Source organism: Myotis daubentonii, chromosome 8 (assembly GCF_963259705.1).
Source record: "Myotis daubentonii chromosome 8, mMyoDau2.1, whole genome shotgun sequence".
Lineage (NCBI taxonomy): Eukaryota > Metazoa > Chordata > Mammalia > Chiroptera > Vespertilionidae > Myotis > Myotis daubentonii.
The window spans coordinates 22,884,303-22,908,280 of NC_081847.1; the positions used below are offsets into that span (position 1 = coordinate 22,884,303).

The 23,978-nt window shown below is 38.3% G+C and overlaps 1 protein-coding gene across 13 annotated transcripts in view; it reads left to right on the forward strand.

The window, feature by feature from the left end:
* The window catches only part of TASP1 (taspase 1), a 254,206-nt gene that overhangs the window by 113,978 nt on the left and 116,250 nt on the right, over positions 1-23,978 (forward strand). For 5 of the 13 annotated variants that reach the window (XM_059705529.1, XM_059705534.1, XM_059705531.1 and 2 more), the window contains 3 exons: positions 7,876-7,995; positions 13,109-13,174; positions 23,846-23,921. In XM_059705529.1, coding sequence (XP_059561512.1) covers positions 7,876-7,995; positions 13,109-13,174; positions 23,846-23,921 — 262 coding nt within the window. Of the gene's footprint in view, positions 1-7,875; positions 7,996-13,108; positions 13,188-23,845; positions 23,922-23,978 lie in introns of all 13 variants that reach the window. The other 8 variants (XM_059705535.1, XM_059705533.1, XM_059705532.1 and 5 more) reach the window with 2 other exon arrangements.

Consider the following 23,978-nt stretch of genomic DNA (forward strand, 5'->3'; position numbering starts at 1 on the left):
ATTTGATGAGACTTGTTTTGTTGCCTGACATGTGGTCTTTCCTGGAAAATGTTTCATGTGCACTTGAAAAGAATGTATTCTGCTGCTTTGGGGTGAAAAGATTTAAAAATATTAATTAAATCCATCTGCTCTTATGTGTCATTTAAGGCCACTGTTTCCTTGTTGATTTTCTGTCTGGAATATCTATCCAGTGTTGTCAATGGTTTGATAAAAATCCAATACTATGATTGTATTACTCTCAATCTCTTCCTTATGTCCATCTATATTTACTTTCTATATTTAGGTGCTCTTTGTTGGGTGCACAAATGTTGACAAGGGTTTTTTCCTCTTGTTATGTCGATCCCGTTATTATTATGTAATGGCCTTCTTTGTCTCTTATTATAGCCTTTGTTTTAAAATCTATTTTGTCTGATATAAATGTTGCTACCCCAACTTTTTAAGCATTTCTATTATATGAAATGTCATTATCCATCGCTTTACTTTCAGTTCAATCTGAAGTGGGTTTCTTTCTTGTAGACAGCATGTATATGAGTCTTGTTTTTTGTTTGTGTGTGTGTGTGTGTGTGTGTTTTAATATATTTTATTGATTTTTTACAGAGAGGAAGGGATAGAGCTAGAGAGTTAGAAACATCGATGAGAGAGAAACATCGATCAGCTGCCTCCTACACATCTCCTACTGGGGATGTGCCTGCAACCAAGGTAAATGCCCCTGACCGGAATCGAACCTGGGACCCTTCAGTCCGCAGGCCGACGCTCTATCCACTGAGCCAAACCGGTTTTGGCTGTTTTGTTTTTTAATACATTCAGATACCCTATATCTTTTGTTTAGAACATTTAAGACATTTACTTTTAAAGAGATTATGGGAGTTATTACTATTTTATTATTTATGTCTATATTCTTTTTTTTCCTTTTTTTCCTAAAGAAAGAAGAAGTCTTCTTTTTTTAAAAAAATATATTTTATTGATTTCTTACAGAGAGGAAGGGAGAGGGATAGAGAGCTAGAAACATCGATGAGAGAGAAACATTGATCAGCTGCCTCCTGCACACCCCACACTGGGGATGTGACCACAACCAAGGTACATGCCCTTGACTGGAATTGAACCTAGGACCTTTCAGTCCTCAGGCCGACACTCTATCCACTGAGCCAAATCAGTCAGGGCAGAAGAAGTCTTCTTAATGTTTCTTGTAATACTGGTTTGATGGTGATGAATTAATCTTTTTCTTGTCAGGGAAGCTCTTTATTTCTCTTTCAATTTTAAATGATAGCCTTGCTGGGTATAGTACTCTTGGTTGTAGGTACTTATTTTTTATTACTTTGAATATTTATGCCAGATCCTTCTGGTCTGATATGTTTCTGTTGAGAAATCAGCTCACAGTCTTATGGGAGCTGCCCTGTAGTTAACTATCTTTCTCTTGCTTCGTTTAAGCTTTTCTCTGTCTTTAATCTTTGCCATTTTAATTATGGTGCATCTTGGTGTGAGCCTCTTTGAGTTCATCTTGTTTCAGACATTCTGTGCTTCCTGTATTTGGGCATGTTTTCTTTCACCAGGTTTGGGAAGTTTTTAGTCATTATTTCTTCAAATAGGTTCTCAATCCCTTGCTCTTTCTCTTCTCCTACTGGTATCCCTGTGACATGGATGTTGTGTTGCTTGATGTTTTCCCAGAGGTCCCTTAAACTATCCTCATTAAAAACGTTTTTTTTTTTCTTATTGTTGCTCTGATTGGGTATTTTCTATTATTTTGTCTTTCAATTTGCTGATTCGATCTTCTGCTTTATCTAATCTGTCATTGATTCTTTCCAGTGTATTCTTTTTTTTTAAATTAAATCTTTATTATTCATATTACAGTTGTTCCTCTTTTTTCTCCCCATAGCTCCCCTCCACCCAGTTCCCACCCCACCCTCTGCCCTTACCCCCTCCCCACTGTCCTCATCCATAGGTGTACGATTTTTGTCCAGTCTCTACTTGCACCCCCCACACCCCATTCCCCTCGAGAATTGTCAGTCCACTCCTTTTCTATGCCCCTGATTCTATTATATTCACCAGTTTATTCTGTTCATCAGATTTTTTATTCACTTGATTTTCAGATTCATTTGTTGATAGATATGTATCAGTTGTTCATAATTTTTATCTTTACCTTTTTCTTCTTCTTCCTCTTCTTAAAGGACACCTTTCAGCATTTTATATAATACTGGTTTGGTAGTGATGAACTCCTTTAGCTTTTTCTTGTCTGTGAAGCTCTTCATCTGACCTTCAATTCTAAATGACAGCTCTGCTGGGTAAAGTAATCTTGGTTGTAGGTTCTTGCTATTCATCACTTTGAATATTTCTTGCCACTCCCTTCTGGCCTGCATAGTTTCTGTTGAGAGATAAGCTGACAATCATATGGGTACTCCCTTGTAGGTAACTAACTGTTTTTCTCTTGATGCTTTTAAAATTCTCTCTTTGTCTTTTGCTCTTGGCATTTTAATTATGATGTGTCTTGGTGTGGTCCTCTTTGGATTCCTTTTGTTTGGGGTTCTCTGCGCTTCCTGGACTTATAAGTCTCTTTCTTTCACCAGGTAGGGGAAGTTTTCTGTCATTATTTCTTCAAATAGGTTTTAAATATCTTGGTCTCTCTCTTCTTCTGGCACCCCTATAATTCTGATGTTGGGACGCTTGAAGTTCTCCCATAGGCTCCTTACACTATCTTCATATTTTTGGAGTCTTTTTTCTTTTTGCTTTTCCTGTTGGGTGTTTTTTGCTTCTTCGAATTTCAAATCTTTGACTTGCTTCAGTGGGGCTTTGGTGCTCACTGAGTCTGCCCCCTGAGTGTGTCCCTTATGGATCTGAGGAGTTGTAATCTGGATGGTCCCACTCTGACCACTGGGTACACTGGCTCTTGGATCTCTAAGGAGGCGCTAATTTAGCCTCTGCCTGAGGCTACCCAGCAGGTGCTATGGAGAGATCTTCAGATTCCTCTTCTTTGTTTGGGGTTTGGAGGTGCCCAGATGAGGCCCAGCTGTGAAGCATTGCAAGCTGCTGTGGGGCCTTGGGCCTTCTTTTGGATGTTCTGAGTCTCTCTGACCCAGCTGCAGTTTGTTAGGTAATTTTAGATTGCAGAGGGCCAGGCCATTCATATGCAAAAGCCTCTGCACACAGCTTGGGTGGGGCGGGGTCTCAGGGAATCAACAGGGTGGAGCAAACAGCTATGGCTGATCCTCAGCCCTGCCTAAGAGGCCCCGGGTCTCAGTGTCCTGTGGTAATCGCTGCAAGCACCTCTGAGAGAAAGCTGCCCTCGAGTTCCACCCGATGCCAGACAGTCCAGTTTCTCCTCGTAAGAGCTTGGGTCCCCAGAGACTCACCCGGAACTGGAGTTCAGAGCAGTCAGGAGCTTGTGACCCCCTCCCAATTTAAAAAGACAAACGCTTCCTCAGTTGCCAGCCCTTTCCACATGTGCCTCCGTACCTCTGCACTTTTCTTTCGTATCTCCTCTGAGTTTCAGTGTGCTTTTCTCTTTCCACCTTGTGAGCTTAGCTGAAATTCCTTGAGAGTTATTCAAGAATGCCGCCATGCTGGCCCACTGACAGAACCCTTAGCCATAGAAGAATGATTTTCTAAAGAGAAAATGGAAAGGTTATTGGGTGTTCTTATATCCAGTTTTTCCTTAGCTTTAGCTAAGCCAGATAGATGAAAGTAGACACTTCTTGCTACATTATACTTTATTTCTACACATCTGATATACTCTGAGCCCACAGTGGCCCCACTGAAGGGAGCCGGTTTGTGGGAGGTAGACAAGGAGCCAAATCTGGGTCTCCTGTAGCCAGAGTTAGTATTCCATGTTTAGGATGCTCAAAGATGGTAAACCTTAATGCTGGCATTGCTGTGCTGTCATGGAGAGCATTAGTCATCTACTTTTTTTAGGTGGATGCTCACACCAACTTAATATTGCCCACAAATCTAACAAGTGTGTATTAGAATGTTTGGGTATATTTTCAAAAAAGGTGTTTCATGATTATTGTATTAAGATCATTCCACCTTACCCCAGTTTTAGGATGCACTTATACATTTGCAGTTATTCTTTTTTTAGAAAACATATTTTTATTTCAGAGAAGAAGGGAGAGGGAGAAAGAGATAGAAACATCAATAATGAGAATCATTGATCAGCTGCCTCCTGCACACCCCATACTGGGGATCAAGCCTACAACTGGGGCATACGCCCTGACTGGGAATTGAACAGTGACCTCCTGATTTATAGATCGATGTTCAGCCACTGAGCCACACCAGCAGGGCTGAGATTATCCTTGATTTTAGCTATTTGATATTGAATAATTCTTTATAGAAGAAAAAAACAAGTTAATGAGGTAATAGGTAGTTGGTGTCTTTTGGCTAATTTCAGAATTAGAGTGAAGGTTAGAGGCTTAGTTTCTGGTGGAAAGTATCTAAACTTTGTTTTAAGGGATCCCCCCCCCCCAAAGTAGTTTACATGTGTTATTTAATTTAATTCTTACCATAACTGTGTAATAGTCATCTCCAATTTGGAGCAGAGAAAAATAAATCTTTCGACAGTAAGTCCAACAGTGATTACTAGTTTATTGGTTACTTCAAGAAAGCCTTATTTCAAATTTCAGTGTTTTTCCTTGACAGATGCACTCTCTGTTCTAACTTTATATACGTATATTTATTCTAAGGGAACTATAGTTTTTATAGTTGTTTTTAGTCACAATTTCTCAAGAAAGTAATGCAAATAGTGTGTTTTAGTCAAGGACAATAGGTACATGTGTATCTGTGTGGTGCATGTACTTTTAAGTATTTATGGAGTGTAAGAGTAGTTTTATATAGTAACAGTCATTGTGTGTTTTTTAAACTTTCTAAGATTTCATTTCTGTACAAACAAGTGTGAAATTATTAGGGCCAAAATACCAATGTTTGTCTTTCACTCACTGTATCTGCACTTCATAAAAATGCTTAAATATTACTTCATCATCTTTAAATTTGCTTTTCAGAATGTGAAATCTGTGAACTAATACTTGAATATTTATGGAGTAACCCTGATTTTTACAGGTGTTGCAAGCCCTTAGAAATATTTAGCTTAATTTGGAACAGTATTCCCTATTTTTGGCTCGGTCTTTCATTTTTAAAAACCAAGTTACAGTAAATCTATCTATGTATAATCCTTTTGAATCTTTCAACAGTAGTTTGGTTAGGCATACACGTTCTCATAGTGCATGCTATTCTGATTGAAATGCAAAGAGAATTGTTTTACAGATAGTATATATATCACTATGTAGATGTTATGTGTCCCTGCAGTAACATTTTTTTGTTTTATAGAATGCTTGGTTAGGATCAGCAGTCTCAATTAATAAAAAATGAACTAATAAAGGATACTGTCAACTATAAAATAAAATAAAATTTAAAAAAATTAGAAAAGAAACAAGTAAAAGAGAAAACAAGTACAATAGGAAAAAAAAATTAAAAAAGAACACTGTTTCTTAACATTTTTTGTCATTGAGCAGAATTATTTTATAGTGTCTATTTGTATGAAAGTTGTCCATTTCTAAAAAACACATGTATAAGGTCATTAATTTAAAATACTTTGTAATATGTTCATGGTGGTATGATCATGGTGATACGCTGCTAGTTGAGAGTTGAACAAGGTGGAGTTTAAATCTTTTATGCTGACATATGTTAGTCTTAGGTGGTTTAAGTTTCCTGTTCAGCAGCTTTGTGCCTATAAAATTATTTGCCTCAGAATTAGTAGAGCAGGCATTTGGGTGATGATCCAGTGGGGTGCCATCATACCTGCTTTTCAGAGTAGGGTTCATGGACCAGCAACATCAGCATTACTGGGAGGTGGTTAGATATACAGTCTTGACCATTCCCAGATTCCTCCATCAGAATCTGCATTTAAACTATTATACTTATACATTTGCAATTATTCTTTTTTTTTGGAAAATGTATTTTCCAGATGGTTTGTATCCATCTGGGCACATTAAAGTTTGAAAAGTCCTCCTGTAGACGACATAAGACTTGGCATCTGGACAAGAAACCAACATTTCTGTATCTGAGGTTGCAGGGATATAAAGATTTAGGAATTATTTCTTAGAATAAAGATACATAAGTTAGAAGTACATTTCTCTTTAGGATTACTCATTTACTTTGATACTTTCATCTTATTCACCAAAAAAGAAAAACTTGATTTTATTCGTACCAAGTGAGCAAACCTGGCTATTGTTAAGTCTTCCCCTGAGAAGTGGCATCCTCTGAATTTGAATGAAATTGAGTTTTGAGAAAAGGAGATGGAAGACTGTGGCCCAGGCATAGCATATACTATCACTCACTAGGCTTGTTTTGTGATGTCAGGAATGCAGACATACTTTATTCCATCCTAATTAATGAATAAGTATGTCCTGAATGTCTGCCATGTGCAAAGTGAAACAGAGTGGATCAAACCTTTCCTCGGAGAGTTTACAGCCAGGACAGGGAACTGTCCTTGAAAGTCAGGCAACCTGTCCCCATGGTATGTTGGGATATGGCCTTGTGGACCCATGAGTAAGGCTTCTCCCACCTGTGAAGGGAGAGTAGGAATACAGCACTCATTTTCGTCAGTTATGTCTTTTCCATCAAGGTATGTACTGTTATATCAGTATATTTAAGGGGAATTAGAATTCAGAGTAAGAACCAAAGAAATGCAGATGCCTAGATGTACCTTCTCCTAACAGACTTAATGTAATATTTGTTGTGGCATACTCTGTCTCTAAATTTTTCAGTTTGCTTTAAGGAAAAGTCTTTTGCTTGCATTCTGCTTCAGTTATTTCAAAACTCCCTTCAGTTTTGCTCAACTTCTGAGGTGGCTGTAGGAGCTCATTGACTTTTCTGGGGATTTTATTTTAAAACTTCTTAGCGAGGGATCCCTCCGTACAAATGAAGTCTTGCTCAGGAGTGTGAGCATAAACCACACGGGAGGAGGGGCTGTTCTTGTTGAACCTGCCTATGTCTAGCTATTTCATGTATCCTTGAGGGTGGGGATGAGGATAGGGGTCTTGAGTTCTAGGGCACAATTGGAAACTAGTGTCCTAGTATTAAGAACACCACCAGGACTGCTATTATTTTAGAAAAAAGATATATTTTTTTCACAACACCTTTTACCTGCTTCCCTTCTTTCTGATTTTCATCCTGTAATACAAAGTTTTTCTATCTTGCATAGGTGACCCAGAAATCTTCAAGATAGGAAGTCAGCTGTTTGTAGTCACTACATGTGAAATGTGTTAAGCATGTGGGACCTGGGACAAGACACAGAAACACAAAGATGCTTCTCAACAACATACACTTTTCTGACATGCAGTTGGCAAGCAAATTGCTAGAGCAGAGACGGGGGCTTGCCATAAAGTTTCTCGAAGGCAAGGAACTATAAAAGAAAACTATAGCATAGTATAGTATACTTTGAAATTATAAATACCGTTCTTTACATTTTTTGTGCTAACTCTATTAATTACTTTTAGAAATTTGTATGTAATTTCAAAACACTAATAATGGCATTTCACTTATGCCACAGATCTTTTCCTCTGCAAAATCTCAATTATGAACTTAACTCTTGAGACTAGGAAGGCACTGTGTTATATTATAAATCATATTAAAAACTTTTCCCTACCTTAGAAAGGCATATTAGGCTTCTTATGAGAAAAAAAGCTTTTGTTCAGGATTTTTCAGTGGATAATACATTTTGTCTTGAACAGGATTTAAATGGTAACTTGATAATAGAACACTTTAGGAGATTGCTGAATGTTTCACTTAAGGATTAGCTCAGATTTTATGTCATGATTTTACTAGAAATTATTATGTAGTCATATCACATTGTGACACACCATGCTTAGTGAATGCTCATTTGTTCTGCAGGAGAACGACTCAGGCACTTTGGACACAGTGGGCGCTGTGGTTGTGGACCACGAAGGGAACGTTGCTGCTGCTGTCTCCAGTGGAGGCTTGGCCTTGAAACATCCAGGGAGAGTTGGGCAGGTGAGTCGTTGGGTCTTTAAACTAGCTTTACAAGTTAAAAGGTGGCATTTTCTAGCTCACAAATCTTAAACTATAGAGACCTTTTTTCTTTAGAAAAAAATATTGTTCTTTAACGTTTTTGTAGTATAAATCATCAATCAAAAACTTTTTACGATTCTTTCTAAAAAAAAATTCTCATAGTACTAGAGCTCTTTCTGATCTTTACCATTGGTAATCCTGTGTTTTACTACTTTGGACAGGCTGGGCATATAGTAGATGTTTAATAAATGCGTGTTGATTTCCCTTTTCTTTCTTTGTAAGTGTCATTCTTTTTAGGAGCAAGCTCTACCTGACTATTATTACTGCTTGCTTTTTAGGTGGGAAAATGATTTTAGAGTTACATTTTGTGTTTCTTCCATTCAAGGAATATTTGACCCTCTAAATTGCTCCTCTGTTTAAACATTTCAGCTATTTTATAGACTAACCAGTATTTCAGGTTACCACATATGATACCATTCAAGAAATCTGTTTATAAGGAGGGTCTAATGTATGTGCAACTGGCTTATTTCCAGTTCACTTGCACATCTTCGCCCTTCCCTCTCCCCTTGTCTCCTATCATCAACCTCTAGGGCTATACTGAGAATGAGATTTAACAGTCTGTTTGATCTAGGAAGCTTTCTGAGTATAAACCAATTTGGCACATTGCTTATAGGCTTAATAAATATTTGTTAACTGCACAAATGAATTGGACACCATCATGGAATCTCTTAAAGTAGTTGCAAGGGTGTGGTTAAGCTCAGTATTTGGATCTTGTGTTACATGTAGAGCACTACTTGGCTGCTCTTTCACTTTGTTTCTCATGTTTAAAGAAGAGTCGATGCTACAGTTGCTTTGGACATGGTGGTTAGTGAATGCTTGAAGCAGAGTGATCTGATTCATGGAGGACATCTTTGCAAAGCCTCAAGTGTTGTTCCCTAATCTGCGCTTTATTGTGGATAAACTACTTGTGGTTGTATGGGGGAAAAGGGAAGGGAAGAACAATTAATTTTGTGCAATTCTTTGTCTACTGTAGAAGGGGATTTATGGGGAATGATTACTCAACATGTGTACAATGCTTTGAACTCATTATAAAAAGCCTTTGTCTGCTCATGGTATTTTTCCACATTATATAGTCCTGTGTATTTGTCGAGTTTGGAATAAGAAAACCAAAGTTGGCATATCAGTTTTGGATGCCTTGGTGGAGAAGGAGAGAAAAAAGCCAGCAGAGCCCCCTTCATAGCTTTGCAATTCCCATGACTTTCTCACTGTTTTTTTGTTTGTTTTGGTTAGCAAAATAGCAACAACTGAACCAAGGATAGTTCTGGACTGTGATAGTAGGATATTACATCCAATAGTCTTGAAGCCATTCTGCCACTGCAAACGGGACTCTCCTGGATAAAGAAATACTTCTGTAAAACTTAATGTTTATTTGCTGCACTTGGCGAGTTTATGAATGCACAGTTTGTGAGAGATGAAAACTCAGGAAAGGGTGTGGAGGAGAGGAGTCAAGGTACTTATAGCAAAATACAGTTGCTAAATTGGATTATATTGCTTGGAAAAGGAGATGCAATTTGCCTCGCCTGGAAATATGTAAGCATCAGATGAGAGGTAAAGAACTGTTCTTAATAATCAGGACAGAGTATGACAAAATACATAAGCAAATTATTATTTAAATGTGCTAAAATTAGATACTTTTAAATACATTTAAATGTACAAATGATTTAAAAATTTTAGCATATTACCCTTCTTTAGATATAAAATAACAGTTCAGACAGTAAAATGGCAATTTGAATGAGAACTTATTTGCTTCTTCAGTTTACTGTAATAATTAGATTTAGAACTGGGACATGAGCATGGAATTTATTATATTCTTCGCCTCCCTTATACCTCCCCCCTACTCAAATACAAATAGACAGTTGAGTTAAGTGGAGTGGTTCAGAGTATGGACCTTTAATCTAATTCCACCTTTCCATTTACCAGTCTCCTTACTGTGGACAATATTCTTAAGCTCTACTTTCCACAACTATAAATGGGGACAAATAGCTGCCTTACAAAGTTCTAGAAAATTAAATGACATAATGCATTAAATTACTTATCATAGTCCCTCATGATAACAGCTATAGCCATTGTTTATGCTATGTGTGACAGGCGTGTTAATTCACATGATACTACAGCACTGGGAGGGGGGTGTTTTTATTATCCTCATTTTATAAAAGAGGAAACTAAAACTCAGAGAAGATTAAATAATAATAATAGTAATATAATTTATATGACCTTTTACTGCATGATAATAGCTTTAGTAAAATTTTACTACTAAAAGAAGGAAACTTTTAAAATTGTTTAAGTCTGCTTAAGGTTGCTATGTTTTATCCAAAGAAGTGGATAAGAGAGACAGTCTCTGATTCTTTAACTTACCTGTTTGTATCTCAGCCCAACGAATTTCAGAAGGTTATAAAATAAGACAACTTTAGGTCATAAAATTGAAAGTAACCCAAAGGGAATTTGCTTAGAAGAAAAAAGAGTAAGAATAAATGTTCTGGGTTTCTACGAGGTATCCTTGTGCCTTGTGTGTGTGTGTGTGTGTGTGTGTGTGTGTGTGTGTGTAGGGGGAATGGAAGGACAGTGGGCTCATGTCCAGGATTTTCAATGAAGGAAGAATGGGCCCTTCTCCTGAGGTCATGTGTTCTCTGAGGCTTTGGCTGACCCAGCATCTGTCCCAGGCAGTGCCAGTTGAATGGCTGATCTCACAAGTCTGCCAGTTTTCTTACGAAATCCATGTGCCGAATCCCTTCTGTAGGCTTTCAGTTGCCACTCTGACCAGCTGTCTTAGGTATTTAGGAAGCATGGTGTTTTCAACGTTAGTAATGTCTTCCTACTGTCTGCTCTATTGGAAGTGTGGTGTTCAGTTCTCGGTTTAACTCTTTTTTTCTTATTATTATTAAAACAGCTTTATTGAGATATAACTCACATACCATACAATTCACCCATTTAAAGTGTATAACTCAGTGGTTTTTAGTATGTTGACAAGATGTGTGCCACCATCAGCACATTCAGTTTTTTATCCAAATCATCTTTTATGTTTCTACATTAAAGATTGCTTTAATGCAATTCCTATAGAGGATGCTTTTCTGATTTAGTATGAATTTTCTTTTTAACTTTCAGATTTTTTTCTTTATTGATTAAGGTATTTACATATGTGTCCTTATGCCCCCATTGCCTCCCTCCCCCACCCCTGCTCGTGTCCTCACCCCCTTAGTGTCTGTGTCCGTTGGTTATGTTTATATGCAGGCATACAAGTCCTTTGGTTGATCTCTCCCTCTTCCCCTTCCTCTCCCCTGCCTTCCCTCTGAGGTTTGAGGGTCTCAATCAGTTTTACTTTTAAGAGGGCTATATTCATGACAACTGGGGATGGCAACTGTGGGTCACAACTTCATCTCCAATTTTCCTTGGTTGTATATTATTTCTCAAAGAGGGTGACTAGGAGAGTGGGGTGTGTGTGTACATTTTAAAGTGTTGAAGAACAGTTCACAAATCTAGTATTCTTTGAGTGAGAAAAGAATAATCAGGGCCCTAGGATAGCTGTTTTTAAAACCAAAAAACAGCTTTAGGAGGAGGTTAATGCATTTCCAAAGAATAGAACTAGTACTAGTGGGTGGAAGTTATGATAGAGCAGATATTCCTATGCAATTGAAGGAAGAACTTTTCGTCAATGGGAAGTGTCCAAAAGGGGGATATGTTCCCTTATGAGATAGTGAGCTTCTAAGATTCAGAAGTGTCTGGGATATTTCATGGAGATTCCTGCTCTTGGTAGAATATTAAAGCAAATGAGCTCTGAAGTCCTTGTGAGAAAGAATAGAATGTTATAGAAAGCTAAAGTTTGGTCACCATTGCCAGTCTTCTTCCTCCATTCCTTAGAAGTGAGCTCCTAGGAAAAAAAAAGTACTATTTTATGGGAATATCTTTTTCCTCCATCTATCAATCTGGATGCTGAATGTATTGTCGCGGCTTACCTCTTTCTTCTTTTTTAGGAACTAATTTATTTTTTTTTGAAACTTTGCATTGAATTCCACATATTGCTATGCCAGTTTAGCCATTTCCTTACTGATTGACATTTAGGTTGTTTTCAGTTTTTCATTCTCACCGAACATGTGCTATTGCACATTGTTGTATTTCTCTAGATAGCTATTTAAGGTTTTTTATAAATCTGTTTCTAACTAAGGAGTGGAAAATTATCAGATGTGATTTCCTTTCTAAAGGTAGAGCAGTGGTTGTGGATATTGAAGAGATGTATCCAGACATTTTGGGTAGCATTAATTGGAAACAAAATAGGAATGATTGACCCATTCTTTTATAAAATCATTGTTACTTACTTTGTTCCTAATGGTTTGAGACATATAACTATGCTCCAACACTTTACAAAGTTATTACCTTAAACAGGCCCCTTTTTCTCTTTTCTTTACACCTGGCAGAATCTAGCACGGTGGTGAACATATCCTGGGCCCTTTGGTACATAATTGTTTGCAGTTCCTATTGTGCCACCCAAGGGAGGCATGGAAAAGGTCCTCCTCAGTGGGGTTTCCTAGAGCATGGCAGAAGGACCAGTGACTTCCCAGCCTTCCAGGGCCTTGGTGAATGTAGCCGATTACTGGCCTCGTCCCCAGACCACTGACCGAGAGTATCTGGGAACCAAGGCTCCTGTCACCATGCTTCCCCCAAAATTTGATACACACCTAGTCTGAGAACCACTATTGTAAGGCAACCATAATGATATCAAGGGGCCAGAAGAGTAACTAGCTGACAAATTACAATGGGGGAAGATTTTTCAGGCGAAGAAAAATTACTGTTGATGAAACTAAGAAACTTTCTTTTGCTATTTTCTGAAAATTTTTAGATTACTGCAATGGCTGAAAATATAGTTTTAATAGTGTTAGAATGTTATTTGGATAGGTTTTATATAACCTCTGTTATTATTGCCCGGTTGTTATACATCATTACTAAATTTATTAGATGGGTATGATTTTGTCTTCTGTTGAAAGCTAGTAATTACTTATAATATTTCTGTAATATTATATTTATCTATTTTCTTTTTCCCCAGGCTGCTCTTTATGGATGTGGCTGCTGGGCTGAAAACACTGGAGCTCATAATCCCTACTCCACAGCTGTGAGTACCTCAGGTATTTGCTGCTTTCATGGCCATTTTTCATAACTTCAACCTTGTAGGTCATTTAATGATTAAAAACTATTTTTATGTAAGCATGTGCTAAGACACTGCACAGACAAGAGCACTGATACATAAAAAATCTTTGATATTTGAAAGCTTTTAAGGACCATTTCACAATATAAGTATCACAGTGTAAATGATTTCCTAACATTTCAACACAATTCTGGAGTTAACTATAACTTAATAATATCTTTATGGGTTTTTTTCTCTCGAATGATTCATGTTAGTGCCAAATTTAGATCACATATATAAAAGTAGCAAGGCATTTCAAAACTAAGATATTCTCTTGAGTAAAATGTTGACATAGGTGTATTTAAAAATGTATAATTTATGACATGCAATCCTCTGCACTTTTAATAAAATCTACATCTTTTTGTACCTGTATTTAAAAAGAGTCATTATCATTTAGAAATGAGTTTGTGTGTATGTGTGTGTTTGGGGGAGAGGGGTGAATTTTAATAGCAGAATGGTTGGTGTCTTGATCCAAGTTTTTATGTGCTTGTGCCAGATGTACCGAAGCCTTTTCTTTTAATGTGGTGATATGCATGGTTGACAAAATAATATTGGTTTATATTGACAAAATCATATTGGTTTGCTTTTACCTATCAAGCTACAGCCCTAGGCCTTTCCTCCCATGACCTCAGGTTTTATTAGTAAGGAAGATTGATATGCCTGCCTCTCCTTCCATTCCCTCTTCAATCCAGTGGCCTCCTTCTCTTGATAACTCTTGACTCTTTCTGTGATCTCTGATGTAGGTGGCTGTTTTCTGTCTGTATCATAGATTCTGGAATTTTTTTGGTTTGTTCTGCTTCTCTGACCTGCTCTATCTTTGCCTTCTTCCCAGATTCTTCCCATTGCTGACAACTGCAGATTTGGGCCCCTGCTATCTTTCCTTCACCTCACTGTGTGCATTCTCTTGGTGGTTTGGTGTTATTGCTGTGTTCCATTTTAGCAATTATCTCTTAGGGTATTGGCTTCTACTCAGGACTTTTTCCTTGAGGCCCATGCGAGTCATTACCTACTTCCTGTTGGACATGTCCCTGTGGATGTCATGTATACATGTCAAATTCAGCAGACTCAACAAAACATCTTGTTTCTTATTCCCACGCTTTGGCCATCTTTCTCCTGTACTCCCCATCTCTTTTATTGCCATCACTGTTTTGTTCTTTGCTCAGACTTGAAATCTGGGTACCATTCTCATATACTTTTTTTTTTCTGCTTATCTGACCCTGTCATTTCAGGTCCACGTTATCCTGCTTGCCTATTGTAGCAAGCAGTCTCCTGACCTAGATTCATTCCTTTTTTTTTTTTTTAATATATTTTTCTTGAATTCAGAGAGAAGGGAGATGGATAAAGAGATAGAAATTTCAATGATGAGAGAGAATCATTGATTGGCTGCCTCTTGCACGCCCCCTACTGGGGATTGAGCCTGCAACCTGGCATGTGCCCCTGCCTGGAATTGAACCTGGGACCCTGGTTCAGTCTGAAGGCCGGCACTCTATTCACTGAGCCAAAACAGCTAGGGCTAGATTTATTCCTTGTATCAGTGGAAAAATTAGACTGTCAGTCACTGGTCTATCAGGTGAAGTCCAAATGCAAATTAATGTTGAGTTTAAACCACAGTAATATAATTGGCAAAAAGTTGTTTTCAGTCTTTTAATTTTGAAGAGATGAGTATAATATAATGAGTTAATTTTTAATTTAATACAGTAGCACATGGAAACCTATACACATAATATTTAAGAGTTAGCTTGTGCTCATAATTAAGTATGGCCCTATGTCTATGGAAAATTGTAGTATTTGAATAAACTAAAGTCTAAAATAGATAATTCATTATTTCCTCTTTATTTTCTTAAAGAAGTGTCAGTTTGTATTGTCTGTCAATTTTATTGTTGGTCAATGTGTTGTTTAGTAAGTTGGTTTGTTGTTCTTTAAATGTTGCTCTCATGTCTAGATGTTAGGAAACCTAGATTCTACATCTAAGCTGAAATTCTGAGAGCCTGTGTGTGTCATGTTAGAAAATAAATTCAATTTCCTTGGGATATTGCACTCCCTTCCTTCCTTTTTTAAATTGATGATATGGAAGTTAGGATAACAGCACATTTACTGGATTTGATTTTGTTAAGTAGGTGGATAAAGCTAAAATTGTAAAATTAAGGTATTTTCCTCTTTCTCATGGCTATTTCCTTCTTTGCCCAACTTGGATTAATTGAAGATAGTTTCATATGACTAAAGATAAGTTTAGGTTTCCAGTTCATGACATCTATTGTAGCTTTTTAACTTGGATGCCCAGCTGATCGTGTTACATCCATCCCAAGTTTTTTTTTTTTGTTTTGTTTTTGTTTTTGTTTTTAATATATTTTATTGATTTTTTACAGAGAGGAAGGGAGAGAGATAGAGAGGTCAGAAACATCGATGAGAGAGAAACATCGACCAGCTGCCTCTTGCACATCCCCCACCGGGGATGTGCCCGCAACCCAGGTACATGCCCTTGACCGGAATCGAACCTGCAACCTTTCAGTCCGCAGGCCGACGCTCTATCCACTGAGCCAAACCGGTTTCGGCGATCCCAAGTTAAGACTAACCATCATCATCCCATATAACCTGAAGATATTAGAGCAGGTCTGCTGTTCCTTCCATCTGTGGGACTTTGTGTGATTTCTTTACCCTTATTTTTCCTGGGGCTGTTGCTATGAGGTTGACAATGGAAACACATGGTAGAGTTGGGTGTTCAGGTCATAAGAAAGGTGGAGCACAGAATTTTGCAATTGTTTGGCCAAAATAAAAGACTTGTGCCTTAGGCTGTTGCAGAAAATCCAAAGACCTGGCCTACATTTTAGGTTTATAGTTTTGGAAGGTGATACTTGAAAGGCAGAGGGAAGACAGTTAGTTATGGTCAGAGTAGGGCTCTCCCAAAGCCAGACAGGACATGGTCATTAGCCTGAGGGATAAACTCCAGCATCTTGCTCTCATCACTGGGTGGGGAGCAATGAGTAGGGGGTGGGGAAGAGGTTAGGGTGGCAGGTGTTGACCTTGCAAACTCTGACTAATGTTCTGGCCTCACGGAAATTTGCCTAGCTAGGCAGGAGCAGAGTAGGTACTTGGGTCCTTGTTCAGACTCTTTTACTCATTGGCTGTGACCAGGGCAAGGGGTTATTTGTAAAACAGGAGTAATATCTACCTTAATATTTATGAGGATTTAATGAGTTGACATATGAAAGTTACCTAGCACACTTCTTGGTCCTGAGTAGTGGCTCAATATTTAACTGTATTTTGTTGAATATAAGTCACCATCTTTTATAATAGGCACCACTATTTAAAAAAATACTAGTTGATTCCTTTTTTTTTATTGTGGTAAGTTTTTACCATTTTAACCATTTAAAAAATCTAAGTATAGTTGGCATACAATTTTATATTAGTTTCAGGTGTACAACATAGTGATTTGACATTTATATACCCTACTAAGTGATCATCACGATAAGTCTAGTAATCATCTGTCATCGTACAAAGTTGTTACAATGTTCCTGACTACATTCCTTATGCTGTACAGTATATCCCCATTTCTTATTTACTTTATAACTGGAACTTTGTACCTCTTAATCCCCTTCACATTTTTCACCCATCCCCCTAAACTTCTTCCCTCTGGCAACCATCAGTTTGTTCTCTGTGTTTGTGAGTCTATTTCTGTTTTGTTTTGTCGTTCCTTGATTTGTTTTTTAGATTTCACATATAAGTGAAATCATACATAACTGTGTTTTTCTATTTGAATTATTTCACATAGCATAATACCCTCTAGGTCCACCCATGTTGTCGCAAATGACAAGATTTTATTCTTTTTTATGGCTGAGTAACATTCCATTGTGTGTATGTACCATATCTTCCTTATCCATTCATCTATCAATGGACACCTACATTGTTTCCATAGCTTGGCTATAGTAAGTAATGCTGCAATGAACACAGGGGTGCATATCTCTTCTCCTATTAGTGTTTTTATTTTCTTTGTGTAATTGCCCCAAAGTGGAATTACTGGGTTACATGATAATTCTGTTTGCAATTTTTTAATGAATTTCCCTATTATTTTCTACTAGAGGCCCAGTGCACAAAAATTTGTGCACTCGGGGTGGAGGGGGGTCCCTCAGCCCGGCCTGTGCCCTCTCGCAGTCTGGAACCCCTCAGGAGATAACGACCTGCTGGCTTAGGCCTGCTCCCAGGTGGCAGAGGGTAGGCCCAATCCCTAGGCACAGCCCCTGGTTGGGCTCAGAGCAGGGCCGATTGGGGAGTTGGGGCGCCGCCCCCTGTCATGCACAGAGCAGGGCGATCGGGAGGTTGTGATGCCACCCTAAGTTACACTCAGGGTAGGGCCGATTGGAGGGTTGGGGCACCGTCCCCTGTCATACTCAAGGCAGGGTCGATGAGGAGGTTGCGGCACCACCCCCTGTTACGCACAGAGCAGGGCCAATCAGGGGGTTGGGGCACTTCCCCCTGTCACGCGCAGAGCAGGGCCCTTCAGGGGGGTTGGGGCTCTGTACCCTGTCACACACAGAGCAGGGCCAATCAGGGGGTTGGGGCACCACCCCCTGTCACGCACAGAGCAGGGCCCATCAGGGGGTTGGGGTGCCTTCCCCTGTCAGGAACAGAGCAGGGCCGATAGGGAGGTTGTGGCCCCGCCCCCTGTCACACACAGAGCCGCAGGGCGATCAGGGGGTTTGGGCGCTGCCCCCTGTCACGCTGATCCCGGTGCCGGGAGGCATATTACCCTTTTACTATATAGGGTAGAGGCCTGGTGCACGGGTGGGTGCCGGCTGGTTTGCCCTGAAGGGTGTCCTGGATCAGGGTGGGGGTCCCCACTGGGGTGCCTGGCCAGCCTGGGTGAGGGGCTGAGGGCCGTTTGCAGCTGGTCACACACCCTTCAGGGTGGGGGTCCCCACTGGGGTGCCTGGCCAGTCTGGGTGAGGGGCTGAGGGCTGTTTTCAGGCTGGGGGTGACTGAAGCTCCCAACTGCTCCTTTTTTTTTTTTTTTTTATTCTGGGCCAGCTTTAGCTTTGAGGCTTGGCTCCTGCTCTTAGGCCTCCGCTGCTGAAAGTAGGTTTCTGGCCTTTGCTTACAATGTTGCGATCCGGCTGGCTGAAGCCCAGCGGACTAAAGCAGGTTTCTGGGGTTTTGTTTAGCTTCTATATTTGTTACATAGTTGCTTAGAGTTGCAGTTCAGAGGCCTGCAGCGGCAGACGGGGAATGTTGGAGTCCTCCGTCACTGAAGCAAGCAAGCCTCATGTTAGTTTCAAGCTGCCTGGCTGCCGGCTGCCATCTTGGCTGGCAGTTAATTTGCATATTGCCCTGATTAGCCAATGGGAAGGGTAGCGGTCGTATGCCAATTACCATGTTTCTCTTTTATTAGATAGGATATTGGCTGTGCCAATTTACAATGGCACCAACAGTGCATGAGGGAAGGTTCTCTCTCTCTCTCTCTCTCTTTTTTTTACATCCCCACTACCACTTGTTATTTGTTGTGTGTGTTTTTTTCATAATAGCCATTTAGACAGGTATGAGGTGATATTTTATGTGGTTTCCATTTGCATTTTCTTGATGATTAGTGACGTTGAATATCTCTTCATGTGTCCGTTGGTCATCTGTATGTATTCTTTGGAGAAATATCTCTTTAGGTCAACGGTTCTCAACCTGTGGGTTGCGACCCCTTTGGGGGTCGAACGACCCTTTCACAGGGGTCACCTAAGACCATCAGAAAACACATATATAATTACATATTGTTTTAGTGATTAATCACTATGCTTTAATTATGTTCAATTTGTAACAATGAAATTGGGGGTCGCCACAACATGAGGATCTGTATTAAAGGTCTGCGGAATTAGGAAGGTTGAGAACCACTGCTTTAGGTCCTCATTTTTTAATTAGGTTATTTTTTTGATGTTGAGTTTTATAAGTTCTTCTTATGTCTTGGATATTAACCCCTTATTGGATATATAATTTGCAAATACAGTTGTGCGCTACATAACAACCTTTCAGTCAATGATGGACCACATATACAATAGTGATATATCATATAGCCTAGTTATGTAGTAGGCTATTTCATCTAGGTTTGTGTAAGTACACTTTATGAGGTTTGCACAATGATGAAATCACCTAACATTGCAGTTTTCAGAATGTACCCTTTTCATTAAGTGGCATTTGACTGTGTTATCTCCCATTCACTAGATTGTGTTTTCATTTTGTTGATGTTTTCTTTTGCTGTGCAAAACCTTTTTAGTTTGTTGTAGTCCATTTGTTTATTTTTGCTTTTGTTGTCCTTGCCTGAGGAGACATATACAAAAATATACTGTTAAGAGAAATGTCAGAAAGCTTACTGCCTATGATTCTTTTATGAGTTTTACTAGAGGCCCAGTGCATGAAATTCATGCATGGGTAGGGTCCCTAGCTGCCAGCTGCTGGTGGCGGCCTCCCTTCCCTGGCTGCCAGCCAGGGCCTCCCTTTCTCCGGCTGCCGGCCTCAGGCTGGGGTCTTCCTTCATTCCGCACTGCCGCCTGGTGGTCAGCGCACATCATAGCGAACAATTGAACTCCCGGTCAGTCAAACTCCTGAGGAGACACTTTGCATATTAGGCTTTTATGTATGTAGATGGTTTCAGGTCTTACATTGAAATCTTTAATCTATTTTTGAGCTTATTTTTGTATATAGTATAAGAAAGTGGTCTAGTTTTATTTTTTGCATGTATCTGTCCAGTTTTTCCAGCATCATATAGTGAAGACACTGGCCCTTCTCTATTGTATGTTCTTGCCTTCTTTGTTGTTGATCAGATGACCAGATAAGCATGGGTTTATTTCTGGGCTCTCTATTCAGTTCCATTGATCCAAATGTCTGTTTTTTGTGCCAGTACCATACTGTTTTAATTACTACTTTGTAGGGTAGTTTGAAATCAGGGGTGGGATACCACTAACTTTGCTTTTCTTTCTCAAGATTGCTTTGGCTATTCGGGTTTTTTGTGGTTCCATACAAATTTTTAGGATTATTTGTTATAGTTCTTTGAAAAATGCATTAGTATTTTGATAGGGATTGCATTGAATCTGTAAATTGCTTTGGGTAGTATGGACATCTTAATGCTAGCATTTTTTTCCCAATCCATGAGCACAGCATATCCTTTCATTTATCTGTGTTATCTTCAATTTCTTTTATTCATTTCATATTGTTTTCAGAGTACAGGTTTTTCACCTCCTTGATTAAATTTATTTTAGGTATTTTATTCTTTTTGATGTAGTTGTAAATGGGACTATTTTCTTAATTTATTTTTCTGATAGTTTATTATTGTGATAGGAACACAACAGATTTCTGTATATTAATTTTGTATCCTTATAGAATTCATTTGTTCTAATTTTTGTGTGGAGTCTTTAGGGTTTTTTATTTATAATATTACTAGAAGCCTGGTGCATGACATTCGTGCACTGGAGAGGGGTCCCTCAGCCTGGCCTGCACCCTCTTGCAGTCTGGGACCCTTCGAGGGATGTCCAACTGCCACGGAGGTGGAAAAGGCTCCCACTACCGCCACTGTGCTTGCCAGCCATGAGCCCGGCTTCTGGCTGAGTGGCACTCCCCCTGTGGGAGTGCACTGACCACCAATGGGCAGTTCCTGCATTGAGTGTCTGGTGGTCAGTGCATGTCATAGTGACCAGTTGTTCTGCTGTTCAGTCGATTTGCATATTAGCCTTTTATTATATAGGATGTCATCTGCAAATAGTAACAGTTTTACTTTTCCTTTCCAATTTGGATACCTTTTATTTCTTTTTCTTGTCTGATTGCTGTGGCTAGAGCAATACCATGTTGAACAAAAGCGGTGAGAGTGGGCATTCATGTCTTGTTTCTGATCTTAGAGGAAAAACTTTCAGCTTTTTACCACTGAGTATGATGAGTGGGCTTGTCATATGTAGCCTTTATTGTGTTCAGGTATATTTCCTCTATACCCACTTTGTTAAGAGGTTTTATCATAAATAGATGTTGACTATGGTCAAAGGCATTTTCTATTGAGATTATCATATGATTTTTGTCCTTTGTTTTGTTGATATGGTGTATCATGTTGATTGATTTGTGGGTATTCAATCATCCTTGCATCCCTGGAATATATTCCACTTGATCAGGTTTATGATCCTCTTAATATATTGTTGAATTCTGTTTGCTAATATTTGTTGAGGATATTGCATCTATGTTCATTGGTGATATTTACCTATAATTTTCATTTTTTGTAGCATCTGTCTGGTTTTGGTATTGAAGTAATGCTGGCCTTTTAGAATGAATTTGGAAACATTTCTTACTCTTTAAATTTTTGGAATAGTTTGAGAGGGTAGTTATTAATTCTTTTTTAAAGGTTTGGTAGAATTTACCTGTGAAGCCTGGTCCTGGAGTTTTGTTTGTTGAGAGTTTTTGATTACTGATTCAATTTTGTTACTGTTAATTAGTCTGTTCAGATTTCAGTTTGTTCCCCATTTAGTCTTGGAAGATTATATGTTTTTGAGAATTTATCCAGGTCTTCTATGTTATCTAATTTGTTTTGCATAATTGTTTATAATATTCTCAAGATCTTTTGTGTTTCTGTGGTGTTGGTTATAACTTCTCTTTCATGTCTGTATTTATTTATCTGGGCCCTCTCTTTTCTTCTTGATGAGTATGACTACAGTTCTATCAATATTGTTTATCTTTACAAAGAACAAGCCTAATTTCATTGATCTTTTCTATTTTTTAAATTTCTACTTTGTTTATTTCCACTCTGATTGTAATGTTCCTTTTTTCCACTGACTTGGGGCTTTGTTCTTTTTTTTCTAGTTTTTTAAAATATAAGCTTAGAATTTTTGAGGTTTTTCTTGTTTCTGGAAGTAGTCATGTATCACTATACACTTCCCTCTTAGACCTGCTTTTGTTCTTTCCCATAGATTTTGGAACATTGTTGTTCCATTTTCAATTGTCTCAAGGCATTGTTTACATTCTCTTTGATTTATTCATTGACCTATTGTTGTTTAGTAGCATGTTGTTTAGCCTTCACATGTTTGTGTTTTTCCAGTTTTCTTTTTGTATTTGATTTCCAATTTCATACTGTTGTGTTTGGAAAAGATACTTGTTGTGATTTCAGTCATTTTAAATTTATTGAGACTTGCTTTGTGGCCTAACATGTGCACCATCCTGGAGAATGTTTTATGTTCACTTGAACAGAATGTGTATTCTGCTGTTCTTCTATGGACTGTTCTATTAAGACCATCTGACCTAATATGTCATTTAAGGCCACTGTTTGTTTTTTGGTTTTCTGTCTGGATGACCTATTCATTGATGAAAGTGGGATGTTATTGTAATATTGTATTACTTTCAGTTTCTCCCTTTGTGTCTGTTAATGTTTATTTTATATATTTAGGTACTCCTAAGTTGGTTGTTTAGATGTTTACAAGCTTTATATCTTCTTCTTGGATTGATTCCTTTATCATTATGAAATGTCCTGTGAATCTGAAATGAGTCTCTAGTAGGCAATATATGGATTTCACCTTTTTATTCACCCAGCCACCATATGCCTTTTGATTGGAGCATTTAGTCCATTTACATTTAAAGTAATTATTTATATAGGTATATCCTCATTGACATTTTGTTAATTGTTATCTGGTTGTTTTGTAGTCCTTTTCTTACTCTCTTTCCTTGTGATATCATGACTTTTTTTTTTTTTTTTGGTGTTATGTTTGGATTCCTTTCTCTTTACTTTTTGAGCTTTTTGGTGTGAAAATAATTTGTTTTAAGTTTTCTTTAAGTGGTGGCATAAGCTCTTGAAGAAAGGGAGGTCTGTGGGTATATTTGTGTCTACTGAATGCCTGGCACAGGGCCTTGCATTTAGTAAGTGCTTAGTAGACAAATTAAATTAAGATGTGCATATGTATGGACAATGATATTGTATTAGAATTATTAAACTTGCTAAGTGACTAGAATTTAATTATTCCAACCACTAAAAAGAAAGGATAACTATGTAATGTGATAGTGATGCTAATTATTGCTACAATGCCAGTCATAATATTTAAATGTATCAGATTAATATGTTTGTACACCTTAAATTTACACAATGTTATATGTCAAATATATTTTAAATAAAAAACGAAATGCAAATGTGATTCCTTCCTCTTCCAGAAGGTTGCTTGTCTTTTCAAAAAGATTATTTACCAAAACGAAATTTATTTCAATAGCATTTTAAAATTTGATTTAATTTGCCAAAACTATATTTAGACAGTTGTTCAGTAACACCTCATATACATAATGTAAGATACATCTGTGTTCTCTCACTGGCTATGGAAAGGTAGAATAGATTGAGAATTTGAAGGTCAGAAGGAGGAAAACAGAAGGCGGTTGAATTTATGCTTCAGTTGACCTTAACGTTGGTCTTTTATTACTTATATTTGCAGTCTCTTTTATTTTTAAAGAGAAACAATGAGTCCAGGGGTTAAATGGCAGCTGACTGGAGATCAGGAGAAGTAGGCTTCAGTTCCCCTTCCTGAAAGTGTTCTGTCATGAAGGAGGGACTGCTACTTTGCTTCTGGTCTGAGGCCCAGTGATGTCTGATTTTCTAGGTCTTTTATTTTCCAGGTCTTGGCTCTGGGTAGTCCTAGAAACCTGAGATCTGTGAGGGTGTGGCCATGGCTTACCAGGAGCATGTTTAAAGGTGGGTGAATTAAAAGTGCATAGGATGAGACCAGGCTTTTGTCTTAATATTTCTGAG